At 38.8% G+C, this 20,713-nt stretch overlaps 1 protein-coding gene across 4 annotated transcripts; it reads left to right on the plus strand.

Moving 5' to 3' along the window:
* Positions 1 to 513: 513 nt before the first annotated feature.
* Positions 514 to 13,481, plus strand: ZNF684 (zinc finger protein 684). Of its 4 annotated transcripts, XM_059897491.1 has the most exons (6): positions 514 to 650; positions 1,344 to 1,703; positions 2,072 to 2,109; positions 7,203 to 7,329; positions 7,655 to 7,750; positions 11,906 to 13,481. In XM_059897491.1, exons 3-6 carry the CDS (start codon positions 2,095 to 2,097, stop codon positions 12,808 to 12,810), a joined length of 1,143 nt encoding a protein of 380 aa, XP_059753474.1. In that variant the 5' UTR covers positions 514 to 650; positions 1,344 to 1,703; positions 2,072 to 2,094; the 3' UTR covers positions 12,811 to 13,481. The 4 variants fall into 4 exon arrangements, with proteins under 4 accessions (XP_059753474.1, XP_059753483.1, XP_059753464.1 ...); XM_059897500.1 differs by lacking the exon at positions 7,203 to 7,329; XM_059897481.1 differs by lacking the exon at positions 1,344 to 1,703.
* The last annotated feature ends 7,232 nt before the right edge of the window (positions 13,482 to 20,713 follow it).

Below are 20,713 nucleotides of genomic sequence, written 5' to 3' on the forward strand. Positions count from 1 at the left end.
AAGTCAGAAAGAAGAACAAATATCGTGTATTAACACATATATGTGGAACCTAGAAAAATGGTACAGATGAACCAGTTTGCAGGGCAGAAATAGAGACAGAGATGTGGAGAACAAACGTATGGACACCAAAGGGGAAAGCGGGAGGTGGGGAGTGGTGGTGGGATGAACTGGGAGATTGGGATTGACATATATACACTAATATATATAAAATAGATAAGTAATAAGAACCTACTGTATAAAAAAATAAAATTTCCAAAAAAAATTCTGATGTCTATCATTTTAAACAAAAAGGATATATACATCTCCCTTTTATAAATGACCCTGGCTCTCCAAGCGGCCCCATAGATACTAACCCAGGAATCTCCCCCAAAAGAGGCAGAAGCATGTGACGCATTCCGGAAACGAGCTCCCCGGGCCTTATGGGAAATGTAGTGCCCGATGAATAGCCTGCACCGCGGGGGAGCCTGGGAATCTCTGGGTGGGCAGTTACTTCCGCACACGCGCAGTGGAGCAGTAGCCTGTAGTCTGTAATTTTCCAACCAGCACTGTATGAAGTGAGAGTGGGGGTTTCTCCCAGATGTGGGAGATCTCCGTAACCTGATCTCCAGCTTAGAGTCGGAGCTGGGAGTGTGGCAGTGAAAGACTGGCAGGTATGACTCTGCAGAACTTGGGGGACATAAGGGAAGGGCGGGAAGAAAGGGACCGGTTTATTGGCTTACCGAACTGAAAATAAAACCTTAAAACTCTCACGTGCGGTGACTTCGTGTTTGGGTGTGTGGGTCCTGTTCAATTCTGGAGTAGTTCAGAGAAAGTAAGAGAAGGGCCCGACCGCCACTCAGAGGGTTCCTAGATCCCGGGTGGGGCTAGAGCAAGCTCAGTTTGCATTCCTGCCCTTGCAAGTAAAGGACACTGTGTAGAAGTCTGTGCATCAAACTACACCTTCCCTGATTACAGGAGCACAGTTGGCCCTACCAGAACCATTTAAAACCATTTACAGTGGTTTAAAATTAAACCATGTGAAGGGATCTAGGAATAAACTGTTTCTAGAGAAACTTCGATGCACTCTTAGGGTATTCTTACAACAATCATCCGAAGTAAATATTCTCCATTTTGCATATGAATTAACTGAAGCTGAGAGAGGTGAAGTTAACTTGCCGACTCAAACAGTTTAGTATAGTAGAAGATCTGAGATTCAAATCCAGATGAGTTTTCTTCAAATTTCATTTTTTTCTCAAGATGAAAAAAACCTGCAAAACAAAGCGTTGGACATATTTTCCTTTTGAAATATTTGAGTAATGTATGCTGAGTAAAATTCGGTGTTTTTTTTTTTTTTTTTTTTTAAGGATATCTTGGTGAATCTTCAGATTTTCCAGTGAAGACGAAATAAAGCTGGGAGTCCATCTTGCACATTTTAGCCTTTCTAGGGCCCTAGCAGCGCTGGTTGGAATTTCAAAAAGCCTAGACTGGGCTCATAGGAGATAGTGAATTCCGAGGGGGAGGGGGAGGGGAAGGGAGAGGGAGAAACAGATTTAGAGTCTAAACTGAAGACTCCAGCTTAAAAAAATTCCGCCCCGCCCCCTCCCCGCCGGGTCCCTGGATCCAGCCTTCTCAAGAAACCTATTTGAGATCTCTTACTCCAGCTACAGAACAGAGACCAGAGAATCACAGGAAGGAATGACTTCTAAAGATACTGAGCTTCGGAGGTCAGGCTTTTAGTTATCCTTTTAACTCATTCATTATTTACTTAGGATACAAGTATTTGTATTTACTTAGGATACATTTCTGGGAGAAAAAAAAAAGTCACTGGTTTAAAGGTTAACGACTTGCTGTTAGGTTTGTAGGACAGAAATGTACAAGATACTTATCTAAGCTCCATATATTAATAACACATACAGAGATCATTGCTTATAAAATGTAGACTTTTCTGACTTGCTAGAAATGTCGTTCTCCCACTGGGTGACATTTTCTGAGACTGCGGTGTGTGTGCTTCTGTTTTCATAGAGCAGGGTTCTACATTGCAGTCCTGGTGTTTCTCATGTCTTTACTCTCTACCCCATTTCTACTTTCATAGATCTCTGTGTAAGAGCTGCAGAAATGATCAACTTAGAGGTAAGGCATCCATTTATTGCTATTTTAAATCTCTTTAAAAATCCATATAGGGACTTCCCTGGCGGTCCAGTGGTTAAGACTCCATGCTTCCACTGCAGGGGGCGCGGGTTCCATCGAGGAACTAAGATCCTGCATGCCCTGCGGCGCAGCCAAAAAAAAAAACAATCCACATAATAAAAAGGAAATGTATAGTCAGGGAAAACGTAACTTGAATAGATCAGTTCCAAAAGTGCTAAATTGATATCCAGATTATAGGGTCTGCGCTTAGTTGGAGCTGCATATGTATACCCAGTCTTTCTGGTGATCATAGAAAATGGATAGCCAACCTTTTAAAGTACTGGCTTTGTCCTTGAGAATAAAGCAGAACAATTCCCCGGACAAGTAAATTTTTTCCTGGCACAATTCTCCAAAGAAAATATCTTACAATGGGTTTTCTTTTTTTTTTTTTGCCGCACCCCGAGGCTTGTGGAATCTTACTTCCCCAACTAGGGATTGAACCCGCGACCCAGCAGTGAGAGTGCTGAGTCCTAACCACCGGCCCACCAGGGGATTCCCACAATGGGTTTTCATAGAGATAGTGTTAGAAACAATATTGACAGTAACAATCCTGTGATAAATATAACATCAGTTTTCCTATGACTTTCTTTTTTTTAATTTATTTTTTAAAATTTATTTATTTATTTATTTGGTTGCACCAGGTCTTAGTTGCAGCAGGGGGGCTCCTTAGTTGTGGCTCACCTGCTCCTTAATTGTAGCATACAAACTCTTAGTTGAGGCATGCATTTGGGATCTATTTCCCTGACTGGGGATTGAATCCAGGCCCCCTGCACTGGAAGTGTGGAGTCCTAACCAGTGTGCCACCAGGGAAGTCCCTCCTGTGACTTTCTTAGAGTGTTCTCTAGAATAAGCAGAGAACATAGTGCCAAGAAGTGCTATATGAACTCAATTTGTAAGTCCAGGTACGTGTCCTTTTTAATATTCACCTGGATCCATAAGTAAACCTTGCTCCTTTTCCAGAGTCTTCAGCAATTCTTGAGCATTTTCTCTTCCATGTGAATTTAAAAATCAGCTTGTCAAGGTCCATAAGGGGGTGTGTTAGGTATTTTTATCGTGATTGCACTACACTTTTAGATTAATTTGGAGAGAATTCATAACTTTTCAATAATGAGTTCTCCATTTTTTTAAATTGAAGTAGAGTTGATTTACAATGTTGTGCCAGTGTCCACTGTACAGCAAAGTGACTCAGTTATACACATAGAGACATGCTTTTTTCATATTCTTTTCCATTTTGGTTTATCACAGGATATTGAATATAGTTCCCTGTGCTATACGTTAGGACCTTGTTGTTTATCCATTCTAAATGTAATAGTTTGCATCTATCAGCCACAAACTACCAGGCCATCCCTCTCCCTCCCCTCCTCCCCGTTGGCAACCACATGTCTCTTCTCTATGTCTGTGAGTCAGTTTCTGATTTGTAGATAGGTTCATTTGTGCCATATTTTAGATTCCACATATAAGTGATATCATATGGTATTAGTCTTTCTCTTTCTGACTTACTTCATTTAGTATGATAATCTCTAGTTGCATCCATGTTGCTGCCAATGGCATTATTTCATTCTTTTTTATGGCTGAGTAATATTCCATTGTATATATGTACCACATCTTTATCCATTCATCTGTCAATGGACATTTAGGTTGTTTCCATGTTTTGGCTGTTGTGAATAGTGCTGCTGTGAACATAGGGGTGCATGTATCTTTTTGAATTATAGTTTTGTCCAGGTACATTCCCAGGAGTGGGATTGCTGGATCATATGGTAATTCTATTTTTAGTTTTCTGAGGGACTGCCATACTGTTCTCCATAGTGACTGTACCAACTTACATTCCCACCAACAGTGTAGGAGGGTTCCCTTTTCTCCACACCCTCTCCAGCATTTGTTATTTGTGAGTTCTTCATTTTATTCAGTGTTTTTTGGTCCTTCATTACAGTTTTATAGATTTATTATGGTAATTCTTTTACATTTCTTATGATGTTTATTCTTATATATGGTTTAAGTTGCTATTGAGAATGGAATGGATCTTTTTTCATTATATTTTCTATTTGGCTATTCTGGTGTAGAGGAAAGTATGGATTTATCTATTTGACTTTACGTCAACTTACAGAACTCTTACTAAGTCCAGGAGTTTTTTAGTTGATTCTTAGATTTTCTAGATAGACCATCATATACTCTTCAAATGGAGTTTTGTTCCTTATTGCCTAATATGTAGGCTCCATTTTTTTTTCTTGTCTTATGTCAATGGACAGGACTTCTAGTAACTATAATTTTGAATGTAATTTCTAGCCAAAATCTTTTTTGTTCCAGTTTTAGTGGGAATGCTTCCAGTGTCTTACTGTTTCCTCTTGTAATCTGGTAGATAGTTGTTTTTTTGTTTTGTTTTGTTTTTTAAATCAAGTTAAGGATTTTTAGCTTGTTAAGATTGTTTTCATAAATTGGGAACTTTTTTCCTCATATCATTTTTTTTATACCTGTCAATAAAGTAATATATTTTTTCTTTAATATAACAGTTTAAAGAATTTCTAATACATTTCCCAATATTGAACTATCTGTGCATTCCTGGGGTAAACCCTGCCTAGTCTCTTAACTTTTTTTTTTTTCCTAATATTTATTTATTTATTTATTTGGCTGCACCGGGTCTTAGTTGTGGCATGTGGGATCTTTGTTGCCGTGTGCAGGATCTTTAGTTGTGGCATGCAGGCTTTTTTAGTTGCGGCATGTGAATCTAGTTCCCTAACCAGGGACTGAACCCAGGCCCCCTGCTTTGGGAGTGAGGAGTCTTAACCACTGGACCACCAGGGAAGTCCCTCTCTTAACTTTTTAAAGGGACAGATAGTAAATATTTTAGGCTTGAAGGCCATATAACCTCTGTGGCAACTACTCAACTCTGCTCTTGTAGTTGAAGTAAACAAATGGACGTAACTATGTTCCAGTTACATTTTATTTACAAACACAGGCGGTCAGCCTGTGGGTTGTAGTTTGCTGACACCTGCTTTATATGGTCTTAACTACCTCTTTGCAGTAGGCATGTTGCCACATGCCTTTTTAATTTCAGTTTAAGTTAAACATGATTTTGACTTTATGGTTGAGAGGATATATTTTATCATATTAAAAAATCTGTATTTTTCTATTTTATTATGCTTATGTGCATCTGGCCTATTAACCTTATAGCCCCTCTAACATCTTATTACCTTTACATGTTTGTTTTGCAGTGTCTAATAGATTGTAAGATCTCTGAGGGCAGTAATAATTTTATTCTTTTTTGTATCTCTAGTACTGTACTTGGTATGTCCTCATTGAATATTGTATGAGTGAATGAATGAAGAACATATAAGTAATATTTTAAAATAATTTTATTGAGACATAATTCATATATTACAAACTGACCCCTTTAAAATATATACAATTTAGTGGGGTTTTTTAGTATATTATCATAATTGTGAACCCATCACCACTAATCTCAGAACATTTTCATTACTCTCAAAAGAAACCCCATATCCATTAGCAGTCACTCCCCATTCCTTCCTTCCCCCAGCCCTGAATTACTTTATGTTTATATGTATTTGCCTATTCTGAACATTTCATACAAATGGAACCATACAATATGTGATCTCTTGTGACTGGCTTCTCTCAGCCAGCACAAAATTTTCAAGGATCATCTATGTTGTAGAGTCCTTTTTATTGCTGAATAATATTGGATCATATGGATGTACCTCATTTTGTTTATCTATTTATTAGCTGATGGATACTCATACTGTTGCCACTTTTGCCTATTATGAATAATTCTGCTATGGGCATTTGTGTATGGTTTTTTTTGGGGGGGGGGGATGTATGATTTCAATTCTTTTGCGTATATACCTAGGAAAAATTGCTGGGTCATATGGTGACTCTATGTTTGACATTTTGAGGAGCTCCTGAACTGTTTTCCATAGTTGCTGCACCATTTTACAGTTCTACCATCAATGTATGAGAGTTCCAGTTTCTCCCTATCCTTATTAACACTTGTCATTGTCTGCCTTTGATTTTAGCCATCCTAGTGGGTATAAAGTGATACCTCATTGTGGTTTTAATTTGTATTTACTAATGATGTTGAACATCTTTTCATGTGCTTATGGACCATAATCTGTTTTTGGAAAAATGTCTGTTCAAATCCTTTGCCCATTTTTAAATTGGGTTTTCTTTTTATTGTTGTGTTGTAAGAATTCTTTTTATAATTTAGATACAAATTTCTCTTTAGATATATGATTTACAAATATTTCCTCCTATTTTGTGAATTGTCTTTTTCACTTTCTTCATGGTGTGCTTTGAAGCTTAAAAATGTTTAATTTTGATGAATACCAATTTATCTATTTTTTTTCTTTTGTCACTTACACTTTTTCTGTCATGTGTAAGAAACCATTGCCTAATCCCAGGTCATAAAGATTTACTCCCTTGTTTTCTTCTAAGAATTATATACAGTTGACTCTTGAGCAACACGGGTTTGAACCGTGTGGGTCCACTTATATGCAGATTTTTTTCAATACATACATACTACAGTACTACATGACCTGTGGTTCGTTGAATCTGTGGTTGTGGAACCACGGATATGGAGGGCTGTAAAGTTATTATGTGGATTTTTAACTGTGGGGAGGTTGGCACCCCTAACCCCCAAGTTGTTCAAGGGTCACCTCTAGTTTTAACTCTTACACATAGGTCTCTGATCCATTTTCAGTTCCTTTTTATATATGATGTGAGGTGTGTGTGTTGAGGGGAGTCCAACTTCATTTTTTTGCATGTGGAGATCCAGTTGTTCCAACACCATTTGTTTAAAAGACCATTCTTTCCCCCATTGAATTATCCTGGTACTAGTTGAATATTTTTAATATAATTTTTGTTTCTATCACAAAGTATATTTCTGAATCAGGTGTACAGTAGTTATCATACATTACTTTCTGAAAACTCAACAATGAACATGATATGATCCTAAGAGGCTGCCATGATTCTCTTACAAGTCCCCAAATGATGCACACTTTAGTTTGAAGATCCATGTACTATTACAGGGATCAGTGACTCTCCAGGATGTGGCTGTGGAATTCACCCCAGAGGAGTGGCAGCTGCTTGACTGTGATCAGAGAACCTTGTATTGGGATGTGATGTTGGAGAACTTTAGAAACCTCATCTCAATGGGTAAGGATAGTGGGTGGTAACTTTTCAGTGTAACTCATTATGTTTTAATAGTGCCCTTCCTTTAAGACCTGTGAAAGCTGTGAACATTCTGAAGCATTAGTAAGTTTGTCCCTGAATTTTAGTGGTCAAAGATTCTTAATCCCCTTTGGGGATCAAATAATTTGTTTAATGCTTCTGCCTCCCAAATGAAGAAGGGTCTTTTCTGTTCTAAAGCTTGTCTGTCATCTTCACAGGCCCTAAGACTCCAGGAGGCAAACCTGAATTGTGAGGTAGTCGTTTGTTCCTAGCACTTTGTCCCCAGTTCTGTGTTGTTTCCCATGAACAGGGTGTCCAGTCACCAAAACAAAAGTGATCTTCAAGGTGGAGCAAGGACAAGAGCCATGGATGGTGGAGGGAGAGAACCCACGTTGGCGCTCTCCAGGTGAGTCAGAGAAAACAGGTAGATAGGAGTCTCTGGAACTGAGATCTCAGTTGGTGAGTGAGGGACAGGCACCTCTGAAATACTTTGCAGGAAGCACCTCTTAAAACCACACACCTTTGAAAGTGACTGGGTACACCTGACACAACATCCTCAGATCCCCAGATGGCACCTTCACTTCCACTCTTCCACGTGGCTACTCTTTCTGTTTCTCAGCTCTTGTGTGGGAGGATGTCCTTCCTCTCTGCTCTGGCTCCTCACGCTGCCTGTTCCATCGAAGTGCTTGTTGGTTCTCCCAGTTCCTAGAATCCTCATTCTTCTTCCCTCCTCAACATGATGGCCGATCTTTCCATACATCAATTTCTAATAATGTAATCAAATTATGTGGATTTGAAGTCTTATTCCACCAACCTCTGTCTAACCTAATTATTTTGTAGCACAACTTTATTTATAAAATAGGGATAATATTACTTTTTACCTCAGGTTTTTGTAAAGATTATATGAGTTAATACAAGCAAAACCCTTCATATAGTGGCAGACAGTAAGTGTTCAGCATATGTTAGTTGTTTTTATTTCAAAACTTTTATAACACATGTTCTTCCTAATTTTTTTCCTTTTTTAAAAAAACTCGTTCCTTTTCTTGCAGCATATACTCCCCCTGTGTACCCTACCTTGCTTATCTTTAATCTTACGGCTAACTTGGGGTATCTACCTTCTAGTGCATCTTTCTGCTTCACTTGATAATATTGATATCTTTTGGAAATTGTCCTCCAACTTTATTTGAATTAGTTCCTCACTAATCTGCCCTCACCCTTTCTCACAGCTTATTCACCGTTTGCTTTTTGACTTCTCTTCCATCTTCTGAAATTCTGTCCACAGTAACTCCCTCAGAAACTTCATCACTTTAAAGACTACAGTTATTTACTTTGTGCCATCTCCAGCATCTTTGCCTCACCAGCTTTCCATTCACATAATTTTACCCTACCTGGCCTTATTGTCTGTTTTTTCATAGTAACCAATTTTTAATATTCTTCAACCCTTTACCTTTATCCTTACAATAAAAGGTAATGACTGGCCTGCTGCTCTGTAGTCATAAAATCACTGTGGTAAGCAACCGGCTTTTTCTCTTAAGAATTTCTCCTTAAATACTATTGTGACTTATTACCTATAATTTCAGCTATTAGTTTATCCAAGACTGACTCAAAATAAAATCTTCCCTTTGCACAGAGTCCATAAAAGAAGTATGTTTCAAATGATTAAGATACCAATTAAATGTGTTTTAGATTCCCTGGAACCCTAATTACTACTGGCATAAACCAAATGAATTTTAACTCCTGATATGTTATCTCGGCTGTTTATGTAAATACTTATATTGCCAATTCCAGCCTATTTTCTGGTTTATCTTAGATGTTCTTGCAAGATTTATCTGAATTATTTCATTTTGCTTGTCACTCTTCTGACAAACGTGTTATTCCTGTATAACCTGTATTATGGTATTTAAATGGCTTATCCCTCTGTATGTGATCCCATTTCGTTTATCCAGAATTGTCTGTCTTTTCCCTATTCCATGCAATTAGACTCTTTAGCATCCTCTGTACACAGTTTTCTTTTCCGCATCAGTCCTTTTGATTCTGATGTGCTCCATCTAACTAAAGCTGTTACTGAAAGCTCGGCCTCTCTGTACAGCGATGCTGAATCAAATCACAGTTTTGGGTGAAGTAGAAGAGGATAGCTTTATTGCTTTGCCAGGCAAAGGGAGACACACTGGGCTTCTGCCTTGAAAAACTATGTGTCTCTCCCCCAGAGGATTTGATTAAGGACTTTATAACAGGGGTTCAAAGGTGGGGTCCTGACAAGATTAGGGTGTGAGCAGGGCTTGCACTCCCTCAGTCTCAGGTGGTCTTCTCTTAATCTTGATGAGCTTCTCTGGTCCCTTTAATCCTGCCTCAGGTGGTTTCTTAGCTGCTCCTCCCTTGATTAGCAACTGTTCAAATCCACCCTTTGGAACTCAGGGAAGGTCATGGAGGCTTGAGTCTTGCCTGGAAGAAATGGTGGACAAAAGGAGGCCTCAGTGCCCAGGCCTCATGGTTTCAGTGCCTGGGAGCCTCTCAAGGCCCCACTCGGTTTCAAAACCAGCATGCTATGAAGTCTGAATTCAGTTTTCTCCTCTTTCATGGTAACTTTAGCCTACATTGATCTCTGCCTTCTTTGAATTCCCATCCCAACTCTACTATGGCTCTGTCACGAAAACTTGACATATACTATCTTAGATTTTTTTTTAATCCTGTGGCTTTTAAGACTTTTTTTAAAAAACACCTGTGGCTTTAAGGCATGTTTTCTCATGATTACTCCCTGAAGAGAAAGTCCAGTATCATTTTTTTTTTCTTTACACCATTGCTGAGCACATCATGGACATTTAATGAATATTTAATTAATTCATTTTTGTAAAGTCAGGGATTGTGGGGATGTTTCTTATCCTTTCATTCAATAAGGCTTTTTAATGTTTCCTAAGAAGGATTCAAATAAAGAAAAAAAAATTGTTTTTCCAGGTGTGTAAATTGTAGTTGAAAAGGCAAAACATAGCCATATATTTTAAAATTTGATGAATGTGGAACATTTGTTCAATGCACAGTAACATTGCAGTTTTAATCTAGTTAGTTGTCAAAATAAATGGTTTAGGCAGCAGTGATGACTGTCTTAGAAGTTCAGAGAAAATGGAGCCTAAAGTTTAAAGTAGGCAAAGACTGGAGGAGCCTTTCTTTTAAGATCATGGAACAATGGCTCCTCCCTAAAGGATATCTAAATACTACATAGGATGAGAGAGGATGAAGGAGGGCAAGTTAAGATGGGGAAGGAACATGAGCAAATGATTGTAGCTATTTAGAATCTAGAATCCTTGGAACAGAAGTAGGTATTTGTTGAGGGCTAGAGCAGTGCATGCTTAGATACCATGAGTGAATTCATTGTATTGCATATTTTTGTTCACCAGGCTGATTACCCTGGATTTTTCAGTTGGTTATTGTTGGCCAAGGTAACACAGGATGCTGCTTCTCATTGGTTGAAGTAGAGAGGAAAGAAGACAGGAACCCAGTCCCCACATTTAGAACCACTCAATAAAGAAATGTGTATTAATGGCTATAGCCCACTACTCAGCCAGCTCCACAGAGGATAAGGCATGAAGCAAAAGGCTAGGGGTATTGTAGTAACTCCACATGGAAGGAAATTCAGGAGTGGGGAATTATAACCCCCTCCCTAATTTTTTTTGTTTTTAATGGAACAGTGGATTTGGGATTTATAGGGTTTTGAGACTAGGAGTCTAAAAATGTGACTTCAGGAGCAAAGAAGCTTTCTGGGGACTAGTTTGTTAGGAAGATTGAAAGAGGATGTAAAAGCAGTACTTGTCATATATCAAAACTCAACCTGAATAAAAATGGTAACAAGCAGATAGAATCTGTGCTTGGGCTAAGAATAGCACACCGTCAAATGACCTGCTAGACCTTTGTGTTCCTGGGCTTACAAGTACGTGTAAGAATGAATCCCAGCTGTAGTAGAGTTGGAGCCCTGTCTACAGATATGTCTCAGCCGTGGTTTGGATGAGGTTAGAGGATTGGAGATAGAAAAATGTTCCTGAAGGGAAGTGACATTGTGCCAGATGATCAAGAGGAAAAAGAGATATGAATGAGGGAAATAAGGAGCTATTCTACCTGGGTAATCTAGGGATTAGGTAGTAAGGACCCTGATTCTGATCTCCCTTCTCCAAATCTAGTTTTCCCTCTGATATTTTCCCTTAACTCCCTTGTCTCTTGTTCCCCTAGCTACCCAGTCCATTGATCACATCTCCACAGTGGGCTCTCTTCATTCTGTGAGCTAACCATATGCCCTTGTTGAGAAATTGAGCAACTTTTTGATTTCCTTTGTACCCTCCTTACTGTACCTTTTGCTATTTTACTATCTTTCCTCAGGTCACAGGTTAAGCCATCTATTCTCATTGTCATTCTGTGCTCCCATTTCCTCTTTAGCAGTTTTATTCGTAAAGCTCAGTAGCAAGGCAAATACAGATTTGTTTCAGAACGAGAGACTAGATTTGAAATCATATATGTTTCTATAACTGTTGATGGAAAAAATTAACTAGGAATGTTTCACTGTACTCCTTTTTAGAAGCTGACTGCCCACTTATTGATGAATCAGACAAGAACCAGGAAAGCAAAGACAATTTTTTGAATTCAGTTTTGTTCATGTTCAATAAAATTCTGACTGTGAAGAGACTTCATGGTTATAATATGAGCACAAGTCTTAATCCTACAAGAAAAAAATCATATAAATGTAAGTCATATAGGAAGAGTTTGCAACCTACTTCAGACTTACTTAATTGTAATAGATGTTATACTGGAGAAAACTGTTATGAATGCAGTGAATGTGGGAAAGCCTTCAAAAAGAAGTTTCATTTTATTAGACATGAAAAAAATCATACAAGAAAAAAACCCTTTGAATGCAACGACTGTGGGAAAGCCTATAGCAGGAAGGCTCACCTTGCAACTCATCAGAAAATACATAATGGAGAGAGACCCTTTGTGTGCAGTGATTGTGGGAAAGCGTTTATGCATAAAGCACAACTCGTGGTCCATCAGAGACTCCACACTGGAGAGAAGCCTTATGAATGCGGTCAATGCGGGAAATCATTCACCTGGAACTCCTCCTTTACTCAACACGTGAAATCACATACACTTGAGAACTCATTTGAATGTAAGGAATGTGGGAAAACCTTCAGGTATAGTTCATCCCTTTATAAACACTCTAGATTTCATACAGGAGAGAAACCCTATCGATGCATCGTATGCGGCAAAGCCTTTGGCAACACTTCTGTGCTTGTTACGCATCAAAGAATTCACACAGGAGAGAAACCTTATGGATGTATTGAATGTGGCAAAGCCTTCATCAAGAAGTCTCATCTCCTCAGACATCAGATAATTCATACAGGAGAAAAGCCCTATGAATGTAGCAAATGTGGGAAAGCATTTTCCCAGAAGTCAAATCTTATTGTACATCAGAAAATTCATATGTAATATTCACTTATGAATCTGAGAAAACTTTAAATATTTGATAAACCTTATTAAGTAGAGAATTTATGATGAGGAGAAATCCACCAATCTGAATGAACTGGAAGAATAAATTCCCATTAAAAAAACCAATGCCAATCATGTTCTCAAGTGATAATAAAGTTTTTAGAGAAAAGATCACAGAAAAAGTTAATTTATAAATGCACATAGAGCTTGGAAAGTAAGCATAAATTAAACAATCAAGGAATCAGTGAAAACTACATTTACCATCTCTGATTTTTAATTTTTATAACAAATTATACAATTATGCAAGTGTGAGTATAAAATGTTTATATTATATATTATATTAAATTATATCTATTAAGAGTTTCTGCAGTAAATTTCACCATTTTTTTCTTCCAACCCTAACAGTAACATGCAAGTGAAAACATGTGGTTTAATATGTAGTATGAATTTCAGTAATATTTTCACCCATTTGCTGGCACTTTTAAGGGGTATGGCAGTGTTACTGAATCTCTCAAACTTGTTATAAAGATGTATAGAATTACACATATGTATAATTTAACAAGATACCAATTGAGAGGGAGAAAGCAGTTGTATTCTGTATTACAGTAAATACTCAGTTGAGGAAAAGAAGTATTTAAATAAGTGTGTAAATAAAACATTTGCCCTTCAAATATTCCTGTTCTTTTTCATTGATGTATTTACCTAAGGTGTAAGCATAGCTCAAGTAGTAGTTAACTAGGGTATCATCTACATTTCATTTTAATAAACTAGCGTAGCATGATACTTTGCAACTTTCAGGGAGTGAGCTTTGGGGTCTATTTTTTGTTTTCTTGTAAGAAATTGATACAGGTTTAGCTCCGAGGGGTGCCTGGAATTTACCATGTGACAGCACAGGCAGCATTAATCGAGTTGAAAAGAGCACTTTTTTTTTTTGCTTAGCAACTTCACTTTGGAACGTGACATCTTGTAAGTTCCACATGTTCCCTTAAAAGGATGAACCAACCATTATTTAAGCTACAGTTTTTATTGCTGTTCACAATATTCTTTGATAATGTCAAAAAACTTTTATGCCTTTTCTTGAGTTGTGACAAAACAGCTTGAACCTAAATTCAGAAATCAAGCCTTTTCAAGTTTAAGCTCAGTTACAACTATATTACATTGTTTTTCTCTCATTGGCCATTTTTTGAAGAGTAATGCTGAGTAATGATTATAAATGAATGATAGTGCTTTTTTTTGAACAAGCACACTAGCACTTAAGGATCTAAATTATTTACTGACTTTTTTGCTTGACCAAACTTTAGTCAGTCTCCTGAACCTTTCCGAGGCCCACTTGCACACTTACTTGTAAAATCTAGTTTTAGCAAGAACCCTGCTAAGTCATTTTAACCAGAACCCTGCACCCTCAATATCTGATCAGGTTCCTCATCCTCCATCATCCTTCAGGTGATGTCTGATCACCCTAGCCTGTCTTCAGCAGGAATCCTATAAGGCGGATTCAGCCAGAACCCCCCTTACCCGTGATGTTTTCTCTTAGTAATTTTCCACCCACTAACCCCTACCCTACTCCTTAGCTATAAATTCCTACTTGTGCATGGTGTATTCAGAGTTGAGCGCAATCTCTCCCCAACTAAAATCCCATGGCAGTGGTCCCTATACCTATCACACTGGTCCTGAGGAAAGTCTGTCTTGTCATTTGTCATCTTTAACAAATGTCACTGAATACCTTTTTTCTTTAACACTTTCCCAGTTGTTTTAGGAGGCAGCATACTGGTTGCACTCTTGCAGTTTCAGAATTTTCTGTTACCTTCTTTCTTTTGGAATTGTCTTCAGAATCCATTTGTCAGCCACACAGGGAATTCTTTAGGTATGTATAGTCACGGGACTTGCCTTTTTTTTTCAACTCAACAGTCTTCTCTCATTTCCTACATGAAATCCTTGTTTTACCCTACTCAGTGCTTTCCATTCCCATCCTATCTCCCCTTCCCATGCCCATGCTTCTCATCTGAGAAACTCCAAACTATGTAAGGCTACAGGAAGAGGACACATATTAGGAGGCAGTAGGGAGCTCTACTGTTGTCGGCATGATGTGAGGTCCCCTTGGAAGAGCAGCTGTGTAGGTCGAGGTGGCAAGAGGTGTGCGATGGTCTGTGAATAAAACAAGGGAATTTTAACTGTAATATGTCAAGAAGCATGTTATCTAGGTTCCATAAATTAATTCACTCCCTTAAGTGGAAGAAGGAATACAGTAGAGCAAGTTAAAATACACTTCCTTGGGCTTCCCTGGTGGCGCAGTGGTTAAGAATCCGCCTGCCAATGCAGGGGACACGGGTTCAAGCCCTGGTCCAGGAAGATCCCACATGCCATGTAGCAACTAAGCCCGTGCGCCGTAACTGCTGAACCTGCGCTCTAGAGCCCGCGAGCCACAACTACTGAGCCCATGTGCCACAACTACTGAAGCCTGCGCGCCTAGAGCCTGTGCTCTGCAACAAGAGAAGCCACCGCAATGAGAAGCCCGTTCGCAACGAAGGATAACCTCCGCTTGCTGCAACTAGAGAAAGCCCACGCTCAGGAACAAAGACCCAATGCAGCCAAAAATAAAAAAAATTTAAAATATATATATATATATATACTTCCTTACTGGACAAATATAAACTGCCACCTTGAGAGTTTTTGTCACTGAGCTCATTGGCTTAGGCCATACGAGATTTTGGCAAGAAGTAAACCAAAACTATGCTTAGTTCCATCCAAACATCTCAGATTCCCAGAACTCCCTAGTCTATTTGTATTCTGTGGCTGAAACAGCCATACACAATCTAAATGAGAACTCCCTCGATTTTTCCCACCTCTAAGAGTTTGTCATACCTTGAGATTTTCTTTCTTTTTTTACTTTATGAAAAGATCACTGAAAAATACCTTCTTTCTCTTTTATTTATACACAGATGGCAGATAGGGCGTTTTCTCCCCAATGAAACTTCATTTTTTTCTGATTATATCATATGTGCTAACTTTTAAGAATCAAATACAAAAAGTATAATGAAAAGAAGAAAACAGAAAAAGTGGAAAAGGCAGATGTAAGTTTAGGAGTCCTTGAGTTCTGGAAAAAGAGAGTTTAGGCTTTATAAAGGTGTAAAAAAAGTAAGGGTAACTAGAAAAGCATAGAAATATAATGTGTAACTTAAAAATCTGAAGAGAGGGCTTCCCTGGTGGCGCAGTGGTTGAGAATCTGCCTGCCAATGCAGGGGACACGGGTTCGAGCCCTGGTCTGGGAGGATCACGCATGCCGCGGAGAAACTGGGCCCGTGAGCCAAAACTGCTGAGCCTGCGCGTCTGGAGCCTGTGCTCCGCAACAGGAGAGGCCGCGATAGTGAGAGGCCCGCGCACCGCGATGAAGAGTGGCCCCCGCTTGCCGCAACTAGAGAAAGCCCTCGCACAGAAACGAAGACCCAACACACCCAAAAATTAATTAATTAATTAATTAATTAATTTTAAAAAAAAGAATGCTTTGATTTAAAAAAAAAAATCTGAAGAGAGCAATAATGAAAACTTCATAAATCCAACAGAGCAGGAAAGGTGAAAGTTGCAGAAAACGATATAATAAATAGAAAGCCAAAAAAAAAGTAGAAATAAATAAAAGCATATCAATAATAATATTAATTGCAAATGTGTTAAACTCACCTATGATGAGGAAGAAACAATGGTCTCTTATTTTTTTAGAAGCACTTTAGTCTTTTAGTAATTTCCTTTGCAAAACTAAAAGCATATTATTTCCAGTGAGCTAGTGCATACCACTGAAAAGACAGATTGATACCACAGAAAACCTTGATTTACATTACCACCAAGATCTCATGTAATAGGAGCAGAGTAGTCCCCCAAAAGAAAAATAGGGTCTGTTACCAAAAGAAGGAAGAAGAGGAAGTTCCCTGGTGGCCTAGTGGCTAGGATTCTGGGCTTTCACTGCAGTGGCCTGGGTTCAATCCCTGGTTGGGGAACTGAGATCCTGCAAGCTGCATGCTGTGGGCAGAAAAAAAAAAAAAAAGGAAGAAGTGAGGCTGAGAAGATGTCCAATAACATTTCACCCCTTTGAACATGGACGTTCTGTTATATGACCACAGTTCAATGATCAAAATTTTAAAAAATTTACCACTGGTATAGTACTATTCTTAATCTATCATCCATAAAATTCCCCAATTGTCTCAATACTGTTCTTTTTTAAAGAAATTTTTAATTTTGGAATAATTTTAGGTTTACAGAAAAGTTTCAAAGCTAGTACAGAGAGTTCCCATATATCCTTCACCTATTGCCCCTAAAGTTAACATCTTTTATTACTAGAGCACAACTAAGAAGCCAACACCGGTTTATCACAATTAACTAAATTCCAGATTTTATTCATATTTCACTAGTTTTTCAATAAATGTCCTTTTTCTGATCTAGGATCCAATCCAAGATACCACATTGCATTTAAACCAATAATGTTTTTCTTAACAATTTTTTTTTTTCTGATCCAGGATCCAAACCAGGATTACCCATTGTATTTAGTTGTCATATTTCTTCAGAGTCCTTTAATCTGGAACAATTCCTCAGCCTTTCAACATCTTTCATGACATTGATATTTTTGGAGAGTACAGGCCAGTTATTTTGTAGAGTGCCCCTCAGTTTTGGTTGGTCTGATGATTCCTCATGATTAGATTCAAGTTATGCATTTGGGCAAGTATATCACATAAGTGATAGTCTTAGTATTTCATGTCAGGAGGCACAATGTCAAACTTGTCTTATTACTGGTGATCTTTTTTTTAATTTTATTTTAAAATTTTATTTATTTATTTATTTATTTATTTACTTATTTGGCTGAGGTGGGTCTTCGTTGCTGCACGTGGGCTTTCTCTAGTTGTGGCGAGCAGGGGCTACTCTTCGTTGCGGTGCACGGGCTTCTCATCATGGTGGCTTCTCTTGTTGCGGAGCACAGGCTCTAGGTGCGCAGGCTTCAGTAGTTGTGGCATGCGGGCTCAGTAGTTGTGGCTCACGGGCTCTAGAGCACAGACTCAGTAGTTGTGGTGCATGGGCTTAGTTGTTTCGCGGCATGTGGGATCTTCCCGGACCAGGGCTTAAACCCGTGTCCCCTGCATTGGCAGGCGGATTCTTAACAACTGTGCCACCAGGGAAGTCCCATTACTGGTCACTTTAATTATTTGGTTAGGGTGGCATCCACCACATTTCTACATTGTAAAATTACCATTTTCCCCTTAATTACTTAATTACAAAGGGAAAATGGTAATTAAGTAATTTTCAGGGGAAATAATATCCTGTTCCTCATCAAACTTTCACCAAAGTGCTAGTTTTAGCACTCTGTTAATCTACCCGTTCCCCTTCCATCTTTTTTTTTTTCTTCTTGAATTTTTTTTTCCCACAGAAACCATCTCTTTGTCTCACTGAAATTCCCCCAATCTAGACTTTTCAGGTCATGTTCTCTTAAACTCATTCCAAACAGGCTTTCCCCTACACCACTCCGCTGAAACTGTTCTGGTAAAGGTCACCGATAAAATTCTACTTGCTGTATCCAATGACCAAGTCATCGGTCTTAATTATTAACAGCTTAGGACGCGATGTAGCCCTCGGTTCTCTGTGAAGCATTTATTTCCACGTTGATTACAGCAGCCACATTCTCCTGGTTCTCCTCCTGCTTCACTGATCTTTCCTTCTCAGTCTCCCTGCTGAGTCCTTCTCATCTCTACAAACTCTCAACTTGGGAATATCCCAGGGCTCTATCCTCAGACCTCTTCTCTTCTCTCTATATGCTCTTCATTGGTAACCCCATTTGTCTGATGGTTTTAAAGTCTATCTATATAATGATATCTCCCAAATGTATTTCTTGCAGACATCTCTCCTGAACTCAAGCATATTTGCCCAACTTCACCACCTGGTTGTCTCTAATTAGCATCTCAAACTCAACACGTTCAAAACAGGTCCTGCTCTCTCTCCTTCTCCCTAGATGTGCTCCTCTTGCAGCCTTCTCCATCTCATCTGATGGCAATTCCATCCTTTCACTTGCTCACACCTGGAACTTGGGAATCATCCTTGAGTCTCCTTTTTCTCTCATACCTTACATATGATCTACAGTAAATCAATATCAAGTCTGTCTTCAAACTAGACCTTGAATGCAACTACTTCTCACTAGCTCTTCTGCTACTACTTGGTCTGAGCCACCATCATCTCACTTCTTGATTATTCTAATGACATCCTAACTGGTTGTACCCTGGCTTTCCTCCAGTTTATTCTCCACACAGCAGCCAGAGTGATCATATTAAAACTTGAGTCAGACCATGCCACTCCTCTGCTCAAAATTCTCCAGAAGCCTCTATTTTCACTCAGAGGAAAAGCTGAAGTCCTTACATTGATTACAAGTCCCTCCACAGTCTGGGCCCTCACCCCTCCTTACCTCTTTATTATTCTCCCTTCCCCAGGTACATGGCCCTCCTTGCTGTTCTTTAAATGTGTTTGGCACTTTCTGCTTCAGGTCTTTGCTCTTGCTGTTTCCTCTACCTAAAACCCTTTTTCATCTGGCATGAGTTTGCAACTTCATTTCCTTCAGGTCTTTGCTCAAATATCTCCTAAGAGAGGCCTTCCTGGACTACTCTGTTTAAAACTGCAGCCCTCCACTACTGCCTATCCCCTTTCATTGCACTATTTTTCTCCATAGCATTTATCAGTATCTAATAAAATAGAACATTAGCTCCACGAGGCAGCCATTTTTGTCTGTTTTGCTCACTACTCCATACCCAAATCAATGTCTGGTATATAACAGGAACTCAGGCAACATGTTTTTGTTGAATGAATATTAGATATATGCTTACGATAAGGCCTGACAGTATACACACATTAAAAAAAAAAGAAAAAAAAGGGACTTCTCTGGTGGTTCAGTGGTTAAGAATCTGCCTTCCAATGCAGGGGACGTGGGTTCGATCCCTGGTCAGGGAACTAAGATCCCACATGCCACGGGGCAACTAAGCCCATGCGCCACAACTACTGAGCCTGTGGACCACAACTAGAGAGAAGCCCGAATACCACAATGAAAGATCCCATGTGCTGCAACTAAGACCCTATGCAAACATAAATAAATTAATAAATAATAAATAATTTTTTTAAAAAAGAGAGAGAGAGAGCTGGGGCTGAGGGGTGGAGGAGAAAGGTCTGAAGAAACCTATAGAAGAGAAATTGTCCCAAACCTCGTCTGGGTAAAGGGGTTTTTTTTGCATACTATAATTCATGACTTCCTTCTGGGAAAAAATGATCATTCCTGATAAGCAATTTCTAAATGACTTTAATGGAATTAAGACTTGTTATAGAAACTAGTTATCCACCCAATCTGATGCCTGTTAGATACACTCTCATTTTTATAGCTCGCCAACGATTATGTAACCCTTCTCTTTTCCTATATAAACTTTTCCCTGAGTGAAACTTGAAATTGCCCTCTTGCTGTTCCCTTACAGCTAGATTGTAATAAAGCTTTGAAACATACTCATAACTAAGCTGTCTGAAACTAAAAACCTTTTTAACAGGGATCTAATACATTAATTTACATAGTTTAGATTTTAAAACTATTTACAGATGATATGTTATCACAGTGTTACTAAGTTTAATTCTTTTTAAAAATAAAATGAAAGAAGAAACCCTTCCTTTAAATAAATTACTGTTTTCTATTTACCACGTCTATATGGCATATGTTTTCTATATGTCACAGACTAGAAATCTCCGCTAGATGAAGAGGAAATCCCTGAGGCCTTCCGGACATAAACTCCAGGAGCCGTATGGGAAATGTAGTCTCTGGTGGATTTCCCCAGAGAACCCTGGGGGGAGGGTCTGAGTGGGTCGCTACTTCCGCACACACGCAGTGGGGACCTCCGGAAGT

Source organism: Balaenoptera ricei, chromosome 1, assembly GCF_028023285.1.
Source record: "Balaenoptera ricei isolate mBalRic1 chromosome 1, mBalRic1.hap2, whole genome shotgun sequence".
Lineage (NCBI taxonomy): Eukaryota > Metazoa > Chordata > Mammalia > Artiodactyla > Balaenopteridae > Balaenoptera > Balaenoptera ricei.